Source organism: Micropterus dolomieu, linkage group LG06, assembly GCF_021292245.1.
Source record: "Micropterus dolomieu isolate WLL.071019.BEF.003 ecotype Adirondacks linkage group LG06, ASM2129224v1, whole genome shotgun sequence".
Classification (NCBI taxonomy): Eukaryota; Metazoa; Chordata; class Actinopteri; order Centrarchiformes; family Centrarchidae; genus Micropterus; species Micropterus dolomieu.
In genome coordinates, this window is record NC_060155.1 from 29,647,498 (window position 1) to 29,660,411 (window position 12,914).

Sequence of the window (12,914 nt, forward strand, 5' to 3'; positions counted from 1 at the left end):
CCAGAACAAAGAAATATGACCACATTACTCCTATTTTAGCTTCATTACACTGGCTCCCAGTATGTTTTAGAATTGACTTTAAAATTCTATTGATTACTCTTAAAGCTCTTCATGGCCTCTCGCCTTGTTATATTTCTGACCTTTTAGTCCCATACGCACCAGCACGTACCTTGAGATCCTCGGGCAGAGGTCTGTTGTCTGTTCCAGAGTCTCGACTGAAAACTAAAGGGGACAGAGCGTTTGCTGTCAGGGCCCCGAGGCTCTGGAACAGCCTGCCCGAGGAAATCAGGTCGGCTGAGTCAGTGAACTCTTTTAAGTCCCTTCTTAAAACATACTTTTATAGGAGAGCCTTTCCCGATCTTATTTGACTTTATTTTATCCCTTTTATTTTATTTTACTAATTTTATATTTATCTTAAATGTGTATTTTAGTCTTTTCAATGTTTTTTTGCTTTTATCTTTATCTGTATCTTTTCAGTAAATCAGTTTCTCGGGTGAGACGTCTCATCAGGTGGAGTAAAGACTGAAATCAAGAGCACACTGTTTTAAAGGCATTAATAAAACTCTGCGATCACGTGTAGTGTGATGTGTTTTGTTTTAAATTAGGATTCGAATTAATGAATAAATTAAACACAATTTAAAGGGTAAAAACACCTTAAATATTTGCCAAAACGCTCGAAAGCCATAATTGGGTTAAGGCCCCTTTTAAGGTGGAAATTATGGGATGCTCTTCTGTTGTTTTTTACCCACAAAACGGGCAGATAATCAGAACTGAGCCACACGTAATATCTTATAAAACAGTTCAAGATGAACAGATTAATGGCTGTAAGCTGCATGCGATGGTCATTTAGAAAAAGCAGCAGAAATCTGAATAATTAATCTGCAGCTGTTTGAGCTCATTAGGCCTCTTAGCGCCTCTTTAATGACGCAGGAGCCTCTGAGCAAGGCACCGCCCGCTGCACGGGCTCCAGCGGCCCTCACACTCGGCCTTTGCGTTAGTTGGTTTGTTTTGCATCGTGTTTCTGTCTCTACGAACTGAACCTCCGGAGGATCCGTCAGCGGAGGCTCCGTTTGTGGGCTGCGCCACACGGCGCGCGAGGCCTGCGGAGGTTCAGCACGGAACATTTCCGTGTCTTTACGTCCTAAAACGCGTTCACACGGCGCTCAGCTCGGGTCAGCTCTGTTCTCCATGTGTTGTTATTCGGTTCTTTCTTTTGTGTTGTCGGCATTTTCCGCTGGATGTCGGGCGGTCGCCCATTTCAGCACCACCCAGCTGGACAGCGACCAGACCCGACACACCAAACCTCAGTCATATTTTCCTGGTTTTTAGCTCAGATCCGTGTGTGTTGTTTATTCTGGAGGTCTCAGGTGATCTTTATCTTCTAATAACAACTCCCCCCCCCAACCTACCGAACATATGGATGTGTCCCTTGGTGATGGGGTTGAAGCTGCCGCAGGACAGCAGGATGACGTGGGTTTTAGTGGCTTCTGTCATGGTTTCTTTCGGTCTCGGTCTTCCTCTGTTGTCCTGTGTCCCGGTCCGGTCCGGTGCCGGTGCTGTGTGGTTCTGTGGTCGGTTGTTTGTAGCAGCAGCAGCCGCAGCAGAGAGAGACAGAGAGAGAGGCGAGGTTGGTGAGTCTGCGGCAGGAAGCAGCGTCAGCCTGTTAAAGAGACACTCACATCATGACTTGATTTAATTATGACCTCAGGCCAAGAGATAATTAAACATCGCTCATGTGTTTGTTAACAGAGAAGAATAAAATTAACGTTGAAACCTTCAGTGTGAAGCTGGAATGACTTGATATTTTGAGATGTAGGAGTTTAACGTGGCTCTATTCACAGGAATCGGAGCCATTTCCTGTGCTGATGAAATAATTTGGAGCTCAAACACAGTCTGATGGGCAGCGGAGGAAAGTGAAAGTGTAAAAATGTATTACAATAATTTTCCTTTTACTTTAAAGTACAGAAGAATCATCAGCCAAATATACTGAAAGTATCAAAAGTAAAAGTACTCATAATACCAAATTGCGGCTTTCAGAGAGTTAGAGTTCTCATATATTACTGGATAAGGTAGATACAGCAGCATAATATCACTGACTACTTGAATCTCCGACAGGTTCGGTCAGCTGACAGCAGCCTCTCTGATCAGGGTCGGTATTTATCAAACTTCTCAAAATGCCATTTTAGTCTTAAGTGCTGAGAATTCATGAAATTTACTCCTACTTTCAAAATTAAGTATAAAAGCAAGTTATCAGATTTGTCAAAGCTAAGAATCACTCTGACTCTCCCAGTTATTTCAGCCAGCTGGAGAGGTCTCTCAGGTGGTCAGGAGCTGCCGGTAGGGGCTGTGATGGCGCTGTGGAGACAGAGACGTGCATCTTTCAGGACAGTAAGATGTTTCTGAATTATGTGAGGACGCGCAGTTGATCAGACGGGGTCGGACCGTGCTTTGTCAGCGAGTTGGTGAGCGACGTCATCTCACCTCTGACTTTACGCAGTCACGCGTTTTCAGTTAAACTGAAGGTGGAGATGACGCTTCGTTTATTTGCCACAGGGGAAACGCAGCAATGCTGATGATTGTGTCCGTCACAACCATCAATAAGTCAAACTGTCATGGAAACAATTACAGCACAGCTCCGCACACTGTCACGCGTTTCATCTACTTCCCCCCCAGTAGGCGAAACTTTTTTATCTTTCATTTATTAGTGTGTAGGCCGATGTCATAATGTATTATTTTGAATATTCTTTATTGTTAAATGTGTGTTGAATATAAACTCCTCTGAGGAATTTCACCATTCAGAGAGAATATTCTTAAATAAGGACTTCTCTTCAGTGATTGGTCCTTGGCTACATCGTCATCAAAAATCATGTTTGCGGCAAAGCAAAGTGTCTTAAATCAAGACTCACACTTAATCAAGACTGATTTAGTCCTACACTTCACTCAAATTAGGACTATGATGCTTGATAACTTTTAAGCTTTGAGCCAAGAATTCTTTTTACTATTAAGTCAGTTCTTAGCAGTATTCTTATTCTGAGAAGCTTGATCAATACGGGCCCTGGAAAGAAACTCGTTAAAGCACAAACACACAGCCTGTAGAAATCTATTTACCCATGATCCATCAGGGGAGCTGCCGTCTTGTTAAGAGGTCCTGTAACAGCTTAATAAGGCTATGGCTTATTTAAATATATAGGCATGCAGCTAAAAGCATGAACAACAAAGCTGAGCACAGACATTTAACTATAACACTGGTAGACATACAAGCAGGTGAAAAAAAAGGTTCAATATATAAATATAAACAAAAAGCAACAATGACCAACAACATGTAAGTATTTCTCTAAATTGTAAACAAATACCAAGTGCAAGGGAGTTTATGCATATTGACTATATAAAGTGGTCATGTATCTATACGGTAGATACATTGTGCAGGACTCATGTTTGACAGTGATGGATGATGACATGTACGTGTTAAAGCAAACTGTAAACATATCATTTATAAATTGAAGGTAAGTGGATGTTCGTGTTTTAGTGTTTAGCTGTTTTAATGTTAATTTAATATTAATTAAATATAACCAGATGATCCAGGCTTACGTGTCAGAAGTCCAAACAAAGCTGATGATCCACAAGTTGAACAGAACATAATCCAACGTGGATCTAATGATGAACTGGAACACTGAGCAGACCGAGACGCTCAACAACAACAATGACGTGACAAAGATCCAAAGAAGCAGGGAGGAGTGAGGAACAGCAGGTGCAACACATCAGGGAAAATCAGAGTGAACAGGAAACAAAGCTAGACAACACGGACGCAGGCAACTTCAAACTAAAACAGGAAACAGGACTCTGGTTGATCTGTTTTCTTTCACTTCTGCCAGCAGAATCATTTTCTGTTCTGTTTTCTGCCTGTTTGACGCTCGACAGCGTCCTCTGGCTGAAGAAAACATCGTAACTGTTTTATATCAGACACAAAGACGAGAAACGAAGGAGCATGGAAATAAATTAATAAATATAAATGAATTAAAAAACAGCAACCACAGAAAAGAAGTGTGGTGTGACAAAGACAAGGGACCGACAGACTCCTCACTGTTCAACACAGACACTAGGGGGCGCCACAGAGAACACATCAGTTGTCCATCACAATAATAATAATACTAACAATATAGTAGTTTAATTTCTAAAGGGCTTTTCAAGATGAGAAACCAGCACATTTAAAATAGGTGAAGCAAATAGAATTGGTACGTATAAATTACATAAAAGCAAGTGAAACAAATAAACAAATAACAGCAGGTGATTTATAATATTATTTCTAATTTATCAGGGTGAAGGCTAATCAAAATAGGTAGATTCTGATAAGTGATCTGTATGCGTCCTCTGTCACCCCAGATACGGTGTAGGATATTAAAACCAGTCGGTACCAGATTCTGTTCATCCACATCTGTTCCTCTCCGTTTCCTCAACTACATATGGTTGTTTTTCTGTGTGTGTTTCTTACATTGACCATACTGTTGACTGGTTTACCAAAACTCAGTGTGTTTGTTTTGACAATCTCAAATCTGCAACACTGAATGTATCTAGTGGTGTACCGCAAGGATCTGTCTTGGGTCCACTTTTATTTACCATTTTGTATTAATAACTTGGGGACAAGACATCCCACAGGCTCATTTACATTTTTATGCTGATGATACCATTATTTATTTAATGCTACTTAACATCAAGCTTTTTCTTATTTACAATCTGCTTGTAACCTTGTTCAGGTACAACTGTTTCAGCTTAAGCTAGTTTTGAATGTTGAGAAAACTACGATTATACTTTTTTCAAAATCTAAGAAGTCTCTGGACAGTCTTCCAAGTATTTTTACTATACATGGTGAGCAGATCGAACAAGTCCAATTGTACAAATACTTGGGTAGCCTATATTAATTGATGATCAGCTCTCTTTTAAGTCGCACATTGACAAACTGGTACAGAAGCTCAAACTAAAAATAGGATTTTATTTTAGAAACAAAGCCTGTTTTTCTTGGAAAACCAGAAAGAGACTGGTTGGTGCAACCTGTCTCACTGCACTCGATTACAGTGACCTGCTCTATAGAAACATTTGTCTTTGTTGGAGACTGTCTACCATAGTGCTTTGAGGTTTGTGACTGGATGTAAAGCATCAACACACCATTGTACCTTGTACAAAATGACAAACTGGCATTCATTATCAGTGAGGTGGCCCAGACATTGGCTCACTTTTAGTCTATGCTGCATATGCTCCCCTCTTTGCACTTATATATCATGCAACATCAGTTCCTATAATTTGCGCTGCGATAGCTTGTATTTGTCATCTGTACTTACGGTCCGTACAGAGCTCGCTAAGAAGGCCTTTAGTTATGCTGCCCCGTCCACCTGAAACACATTGCAGACTGATTTGCAGTTGCGAAATCTTTTAAGTGGTCTAATGTTGTTTGTTTATGTATCGTAAGGGTCTTGTTGATTGTTCTTTATTGTTGTGCTCGTGTTCATATTTGTAACTGTGCTTTGTCAATATGCTGCTATTTTGGCCAGGTCTCTCTTGGAAAAGAGGTTTTAAATCTCAATGAGATCATCTGGTTAAATAAAGGTTGAATAAAAAAAATGTTGTGTATTCTAGTTATCATAGCTGTTTTTTAACTGAACTTGTTTCAACTTTAGACTTAAAACAAAAAATTATTTTACTTTATCCGTGCAAGAAAATGTCCCTTAACTAGTCCAACATACATTTCTGTATTATTCACCGGTGGCACCAGTCCTTTCTTGTTTACCACAAAAGTGTCTATATTTTAGTTGGAATCTAAATACATGACTTATATCTGCGGTGTATAATTAGTTATGTCCATGCTTTAACTTTGCCAAGGCTTAAAAGACTCTACTTTCTTTCTCTTGCTCTGAGCCCCACACACCTGCCTCCTTTTAGTTTAGTCAACACATTTCATAAAAGTCTCAGATGGTCAACACAACAAATTAATGCAAGTCTAACTTTTGAAACTTGAAAACTCAAAATAAAGTTCAAAATCCAAAACTTGTCAGAGATCTTTGAGTTAAAAAGAAGAAATAAGTGGACGTAACTGAACAAGGCTGTACTGATTTACAGAGAGTCCGTCTTTATGAGACAATATCACAAAGGTGCAAAAAGCAAAGTCAGTTTGTCTGCATAGCGGATTTAAAGTGGTTTGATTGGATAAGACCAAATGATTGAGAATAATTAGTTCACGTGTAAGATGCAATTTTATGAAGTTAGAACAGAGAATTTAGCAGAAGATGCCTGACATCTGAAAAGATTTGAACACTTAATTAAACACTTAATTTCCTGCAGTCTGGAGACATTTTCTGCAGCAATTTAAGGTGGAAATGTCTTTATTTATATAAAGGAAAATTCAGATTATAAAAATATGATGGGATATAAAGCAGCATTTTTTTTTAGCTTAAGTAATTTTTTCTGGACAATGTAGATCTGTTTTCTTGTAATATTCACATTGCATTGCATGTTTTCTCATAGCACCTACATTTGTTATTCAGCATTTCTTGTTGCAAGCTATTTTTCAGAACATTTTTAACAAATGCTTTCAAAAAGTGACGGGGACAAAATCAGCTATTTCAAAAAGGGCCGGAGACACGTCCCAGCGTCCCCAGTGTAAATGACACCTACGCAATTGCCCCCAAACACTCTGACTTCTGGCACTTAAGTTATTGTTATAGTCTTTCCCTCACTGGTAAAAAGATGTTAATTGTATTATTATTAAGCTCACGTGTTATGTTTCTTGTGTATTTTAAGTATTTTTTTAGTTATGAAGGGAAAAAACGAGTCCAAATATAGATAAAACATTATATTTTTATTTTATTATCATTGTTTCTCTTTGGTTTTCCTCCCCCCTGAAACCGAAACCTGCCCCCCCCCCCTCCTCCTCCCTCCTCCCCCCCACTCCTCCCTCCCTCCTCCTCCCTCCTCCCTCCGGCCCTGTGTGGGTCAGACAGGAACAATATGGCGCCGGGAGGAGCGTTAGCTTCTCGACCAGTCGTTGTCTGATAGACTGGCGATCCGTCAGGATGAACCTCTGCGCCCAGTACCTACGGTAAGCTCGGTGCGGGGTCCTCTGCCGGTCCTCCCGCCGTACAGGTGTTGTCAGAAACGGACACTTTAACCCGGCAGGTGAAGTGTTTTGTTCGGTTGCTAACGCTAAAGCTAGCTGCTTCGGGGGACCACCCCCCTTAGCTTGATGTTAGCTTCACATATCAACAAACAATCGATGCTACCTTCTGCCGTCACCTCACTCAAACGGAGTCAAACATCTGGAAGGTTTGGAATAAAAGTGTGTGTAGGTGTACTTATATAAAATGTTTGTTATCCGCCACTGGTGTGAATTTAATCTTAAATGTGTGTTTACCCGCCACAGACGGACGTGGTAACCCTGTGTGTTGTCGCTAGTTAGCTTTAGCTTGCTAGCGACTTTCTGCGCATATCAGGTTAGCTTTGATGCTGTTACACGTTAAACGTGATTTATGGTTAATGAATTAATTAACACCGGTCTCTCTCATCTTTTTAGTGTACCGGTTAATCTGTCCACCCGTTTAATCTGCTGGTTTTAAATGTCGGGAGGTGAATTAGCTTCGTGCGGGCTGTTAGCTAGCCGACGGGTTTGTTATTCGGACATATTTCGTCGCGTTTTGGATCCAGGGATTAGTCTGAGCCCGACACCACCACCACCACCACCACCGAGCCCTCCTGCCGACATCTGATACGAGCTGTGTAATGTTTCACTGAAGGATGGAGCCGTACGTTGGCAGTAGCATCACTGCAAGGTGTCTGTGCAATAAGGAAGTGCTGGCTGATGTTAGCATGCGTGAGGCCAGCTGTTCCCATGCTGTTTGTGTGTCTCTGTCTAACCTCCTCCTCTCTGTTTACACCCGAGCAGACAGGCAGAGGCCCTGAAGGCTGACATGACAGGTAGGTTTGCACCATCACCCCTGACACTTCACTCAGGCTGCTTTGTTTTTCACTGCAGGCACGTTTTTGTGTTCAGACTGTAGAGCTGTGATCCTCCTCACTGCTGAGGAGAACCTGTTGAGCACCGACTGGTTTTTAAGCATTGAAAGTTGGGACCAAGTACTTGGTCAGACTCTATTATTTACTGACATGAAGCTGAGTGTAATGACAGCAGGGATCTCACCAAACCACACATTTAGTATTTGATACTGATGCCAGTAAAATTCCACGATCCTGAGAACAATTTGACACCACGGCAAAATACAAAACCAAAACAAAATGCCCAATGTATGTCAACATTTACACTTTACATGATAACATCTGAACAACTAACAGCTGTGTAAGCTGTGAGAGGACGTCCAGGACAGATGAGAGGGGGTTCAGGACTGAGCAAGCTGGAGAAATTACAGCCTTCGACTGTGCGTGTTTAACATCGAGGGTTAACCTTGTTAACATCGAGGGTGTCGTTTCAGTCAGGGATCTTTCTTCGCAGTGTTTCAGTCAGAGCTGGACGATTAATCAAAGGGATCTCAGAACTATAACCTGTGTAAGTTTCCCATGTCGGTTATTATTATTTAATCCTGACAATATTTCCCCACTGTGTGTGTTCATGTACTTTGCTGTGTGATCACCGGTCGCTACGCACACACATCGCACTGCTCCTATAACACCACCTGTCAGGTAGATGAGGAGATGAAGCTCGCCAAGCGATGCCGTGAAAATCACTAGTTGCTGATTGATATTTAATGGTGGCGTGATCAGTTATCAGTTACCATTTACCAGATAATTGATTTTTGACGTGTTTGAATCCAAAAGAAACATCCCATCTTTAAAGGTTTAAAAGTTTTAGTGGCATCTAGTGGTGAGTGTTGAGAATTGCAACCAGCGGCTCAGCCACCGCTCACCGCTACGGTGGCCGACACGCTCTGTCGGCTCTCGTGCTAAATGATACGTGTGGTCCTCATGGCAACGTCCATGTGAGAGGCCCCGCGGTGTCTGTAGATAGAAATGTCTCATTCTGAGGTAATAAAAACGTAACGGTTCATTATGTGAGGTCTTTACACACCGTTGAGAACATAGTTATGGATCTTATATTGTCTCTGTCAATAGATCCTCCTGAATGTGACACGCTGGACCTTTTTTAAATGTTGAGGATATTTTCATCACAAACCTTGTCACTGTTCAACTGATCGTGATTATGATTTGAGGTCATATTGTCGTGCTGTAGATTCAGCAGCCCGTGTCATTGAAAGTGTTAAATGAATAATCTGAGCTGACTAAGCGTCACTTCTGCAAGTTTTGCTCTTCAGCTCAGTGGCTCTTCCTCCCCTCCTGCTACTCGGCAGCCAGTGCATTGATTTGATTTCTCACCGACCACGCTGTTTGGCTCTCTTTAGATTTCACCACTCGCTTCGCCTACTTTTACCAGCCGGTTTGATTTTTAGAGCAGAGCAGCAGCTCGTCATGGCGGCTGGCCGCCTGCCAGAGTGTCTGGTGGAGGAAGCTGCGTTCAGCCTGCAGGCCCGAGCGCTCTCTGATGGTCTTTCATCTCTGACACACCTGACGATGATTAAACGGATCTCCAGCCTGAACAGGAAGACCGACATGCTTGGTGTGATCGAGGCAGCTGCTTCTTTTGATGTCAGCCTCAGTCCTCAGACTTCCCAAATGCTCATTAAACGTGTTGGTGGGATCTGCAGTCGCAGGCAGATGTTTTCTGGTCAAAAGAATTCAGACGGTCGGCCTCAAAGACGAGGCCTCAGATTGTAGTCACACAGTACAGATCAATCCAAACAGTTCCATAAGAGGAGAACATCAGGGTTAAATCCTGCTGCACCTGACACAAATTATTATTCAACTTCATTAACAGTAATTAATCATCACTTTGTTGTTCAAGTACTGGTTCCAGTTTCTCAGCATTTGGTCTTTAATCAGGTAATACTGTGAGACGAGGTCTGTCGACTTATTAATAATTAATCAGGTAATTTAACTGACACTGAAACACAATCTGTGGACCAGCTAATAATTAAAAATGATCCTAAACTGTAGCTGCTTGTTGTCACTTTGCCCAGACGTTGTTCCTAAATGTAGAAGGTTTTGTATTGTGAGAAGGAGGCGGCGTAAGCTTTGGCTTTCCAGCAGAAACAAGGTGTGAACACAACACTGACATGTCATTATAATCTACAGAGCTACAGGAAGGTGTATTCTCTCCCTGTTAGCTCTGTGTTTGGTCTCCACCAGCTCCTGAGGGAAACATCTGGCTCTTCAGCTGCTGAACGCTGCTCTCTGTTCACCAGCTGCTCTGACTGAGTCTGAGCAGCTGCTGTACGGCGGCTTCTTACAGCTTTGTTTCTGGAAACGGCGCTCTGAGAGTCACTAGAACGCTCCGGAAAGCCGAGGGCAGCATTGGTTTTATACAGACATACAATAAAGCAGCGTTTGATGGAAATAAATATCAGTAATATTCAGTAGTTTAAAACTTAGAACACACAGACGTTTCTTGGACAGACCAGCCATTAAAATGGTGAAATGTGAAATAAGCTGACGCCGACCAAGTTGTCTGTGAGAAACACTTTGATACTTGAGTTGACAGTAAAGGTACTTTTTAGATTGCTTACTTTGTAAAATACTTACTTTCCTACAACACACTTCTCAAGTTTACTCACATGCAGCCGTAAAAAACAGGCACTGAAAGAATTAAATCAGGAACCATGTGATCAAACTGTCAACAACATTATTCCTGAGGTTGATTCCTCCCCGTGTGTTAGATTCGAAGCTGGGGGCGGCAGAGGTGTGGACGTCTCGGCAGGCCCTGCAGGATCTGTACCAGAAGATGCTGGTGACCGACCTGGAGTACGCTCTGGACAAGAAGGTGGAGCAAGACCTGTAAGCTGCTCCGCCCGCATCACCGTCAGAGATGAAGAACTGATGTCACTTGTGGAACTAGTTTTCAGCCTCGTGTTGGCGCTGATGGTGGATTTCTGTCTGTCTGCAGGTGGAATCATGCTTTTAAGAACCAGATCACCACACTGCAGAGCCAGGCCAAGAACCGAGCCAACCCCAACCGCAGCGAGGTCCAGGCCAACCTGTCGCTGTTTCTGGAAGCGGCGAGCGGTTTCTACACACAGGTACGATTCAGGTGGAGCTCAGGGGGAACCTGCAGGATCAGGTTCAATGTCAGTTCTGGTTCTCGTCATTGAATTTAATCCTTTTTGAATCCTTATCAGGATTCTGGTCCAACAAAATCCAAATATTCTCTCAGACAGAAGTGGATAAGACGCATGCCTTTGGTGTGAGAGACGGGGGTTCAATCCCCCGCTGTGACACGTCCACCGATGTGTCCCTGAACCAGACATTTAACCCCTCGTTGCTCCAGAGGCGGGTGACCTCTGACTTTGGATAAGAGCTGAATGAGTTGAGAAGAATCCTGATTCTCACACAGCTCCTGTTTCCCTTTTGACACCTGAGATACCAGATATCAATGAATATTGATTTTTAAGCAAGGCAAGTTTATTTGTACAGCACATTTCAACAAAGTGCTTTACATAAAACATTAAAGGGAAATATAAAACAGACAAATAAAAACATTTGGGTTTGGTTTCCAATAATCAGGCTTTTCACCTTCTGTTGTTTTGCTTTTTTGATCTCCCGTCTGTCACCAGTCGACCCGCGTATGATATTTATTTTGTCTTATTCACGATCGTCTAAACCTATTGAGAAACTGGTGCTCATCATCCTGATCTTCACGCTTTAACTTCTACTCTCCTGTTTTATCTTCAGAATCAGTTTTATTTGCCAGGTATGTGCACATACGAGGCTCCGATGTCTAACTCATGCAGTAATAAAATCAGACACAGTATACAGTGTGGAGAACACATATATATATATATATATATATATATACACACACACACTATAAACAACAACAATATAGACAGATGGAATAGTGCAGTGAGCAGAGTGCAAAGGATGCTGGAATTGTGTATTAAGTATTATGTGCAGGTGTTGATCTTGAGGTAGGTTATTGCACAGGAATTGTTCCTGACACTGTGAGTCAGGAATCAGCTGTTCATCAGAGTGATGGCTTCTGGGAAGAACCTGTTCCTGAGTCAGAGGGGAGGAGCTGGAACAGGTTGTGTTCAGGGTGAGATGGATCTGCAGTGATGTTTCCTGACTCTGGAAAGTCCTGAATGGAGGGCAGGTTGGCACCGATGATTTTTTCTGCAGTCCTGACTGTCCGTTGTAGTCTGCTCCTGTCCTTTTTGGTGGCAGATCCAAACCAGACAGTGATGGAGGTGCAGAGAACAGACTGGATGATGGTTGTGTAGAAGTGGATCAGCAGCTCCTTAGGCAGGTTGAGCCTCCTGAGCTGGTGCTGGAAGTACATCCTCTGCTGGGCCTTCTTGATGATGGTGTCAGTGTTGGGCTCCCACTTTAGGTCCTGGGATATAGTGGATCTCAGAAACCTAAAGGATTCCACAGCAGACACAGGGCTGTTGAGTATGGTGATGGGGGCAGAATGGGGGGGCTCCTCCTGAAGTCCACGATCATCTCCTTAGTTTTGAGCGTGTTAAGCTCCAGGTTGTTCTGACCGCACCAGAGAGCCAGCTGATCAACCTCCCGTCTGTAGGCCGATGACCGTTGTGTCGTCAGCGAATTTCAAGAGTTTGACAGATGGGTCTCCTGAGGTGCAGTCGTTGGTGTAGAGGGAGAAGAGCAGTGGGGAGGGCACACACCCCTGGGGGGCGCCAGTGCTGATAGTCCGGAGGCTGGATGTGATGTTTCCCAGCCTCACCTGCTGACTCATGTCAGTCAGGAAGTCTGTGATCCACTGGCAGGTGGAGGCTGGCACAGTGAGCTGGGTGAGTTTGGTGCTGAGGATGTCCGGGATGATGGTGTTGAACGCCGAACTGAAG

The 12,914-nt window shown here is 42.8% G+C and overlaps 2 protein-coding genes across 4 annotated transcripts in view; one reads left to right on the forward strand and one right to left on the reverse strand.

Annotated features, from left to right (window-relative positions):
• Positions 1-3,744, reverse strand: part of nmnat2 (nicotinamide nucleotide adenylyltransferase 2) — a 48,543-nt gene extending 44,799 nt beyond the window's left edge. The window contains exons 1-2 of one of the 3 annotated variants that reach the window (XM_046052696.1): positions 3,589-3,744; positions 1,410-1,660 (exon numbers count right to left, since the gene is read on the reverse strand). In XM_046052696.1, the coding sequence (XP_045908652.1) occupies positions 1,410-1,494 (85 nt within the window). In that variant the 5' untranslated portion in view covers positions 1,495-1,660; positions 3,589-3,744. Of the gene's footprint in view, positions 1-1,409; positions 1,661-1,774; positions 1,874-3,588 lie in introns of those variants that run through there. The other 2 variants (XM_046052699.1, XM_046052698.1) reach the window with 2 other exon arrangements.
• Positions 3,745-6,942: 3,198 nt separating this feature from the next.
• Positions 6,943-12,914, forward strand: part of smg7 (SMG7 nonsense mediated mRNA decay factor) — an 18,347-nt gene continuing 12,375 nt past the window's right edge. Inside the window, exons 1-4 of the mRNA XM_046052085.1 lie at positions 6,943-7,087; positions 7,928-7,959; positions 10,767-10,884; positions 10,994-11,126. Coding sequence (XP_045908041.1) covers positions 7,062-7,087; positions 7,928-7,959; positions 10,767-10,884; positions 10,994-11,126 — 309 coding nt within the window. The 5' untranslated portion in view covers positions 6,943-7,061. The remainder of the gene's footprint in view (positions 7,088-7,927; positions 7,960-10,766; positions 10,885-10,993; positions 11,127-12,914) is intronic.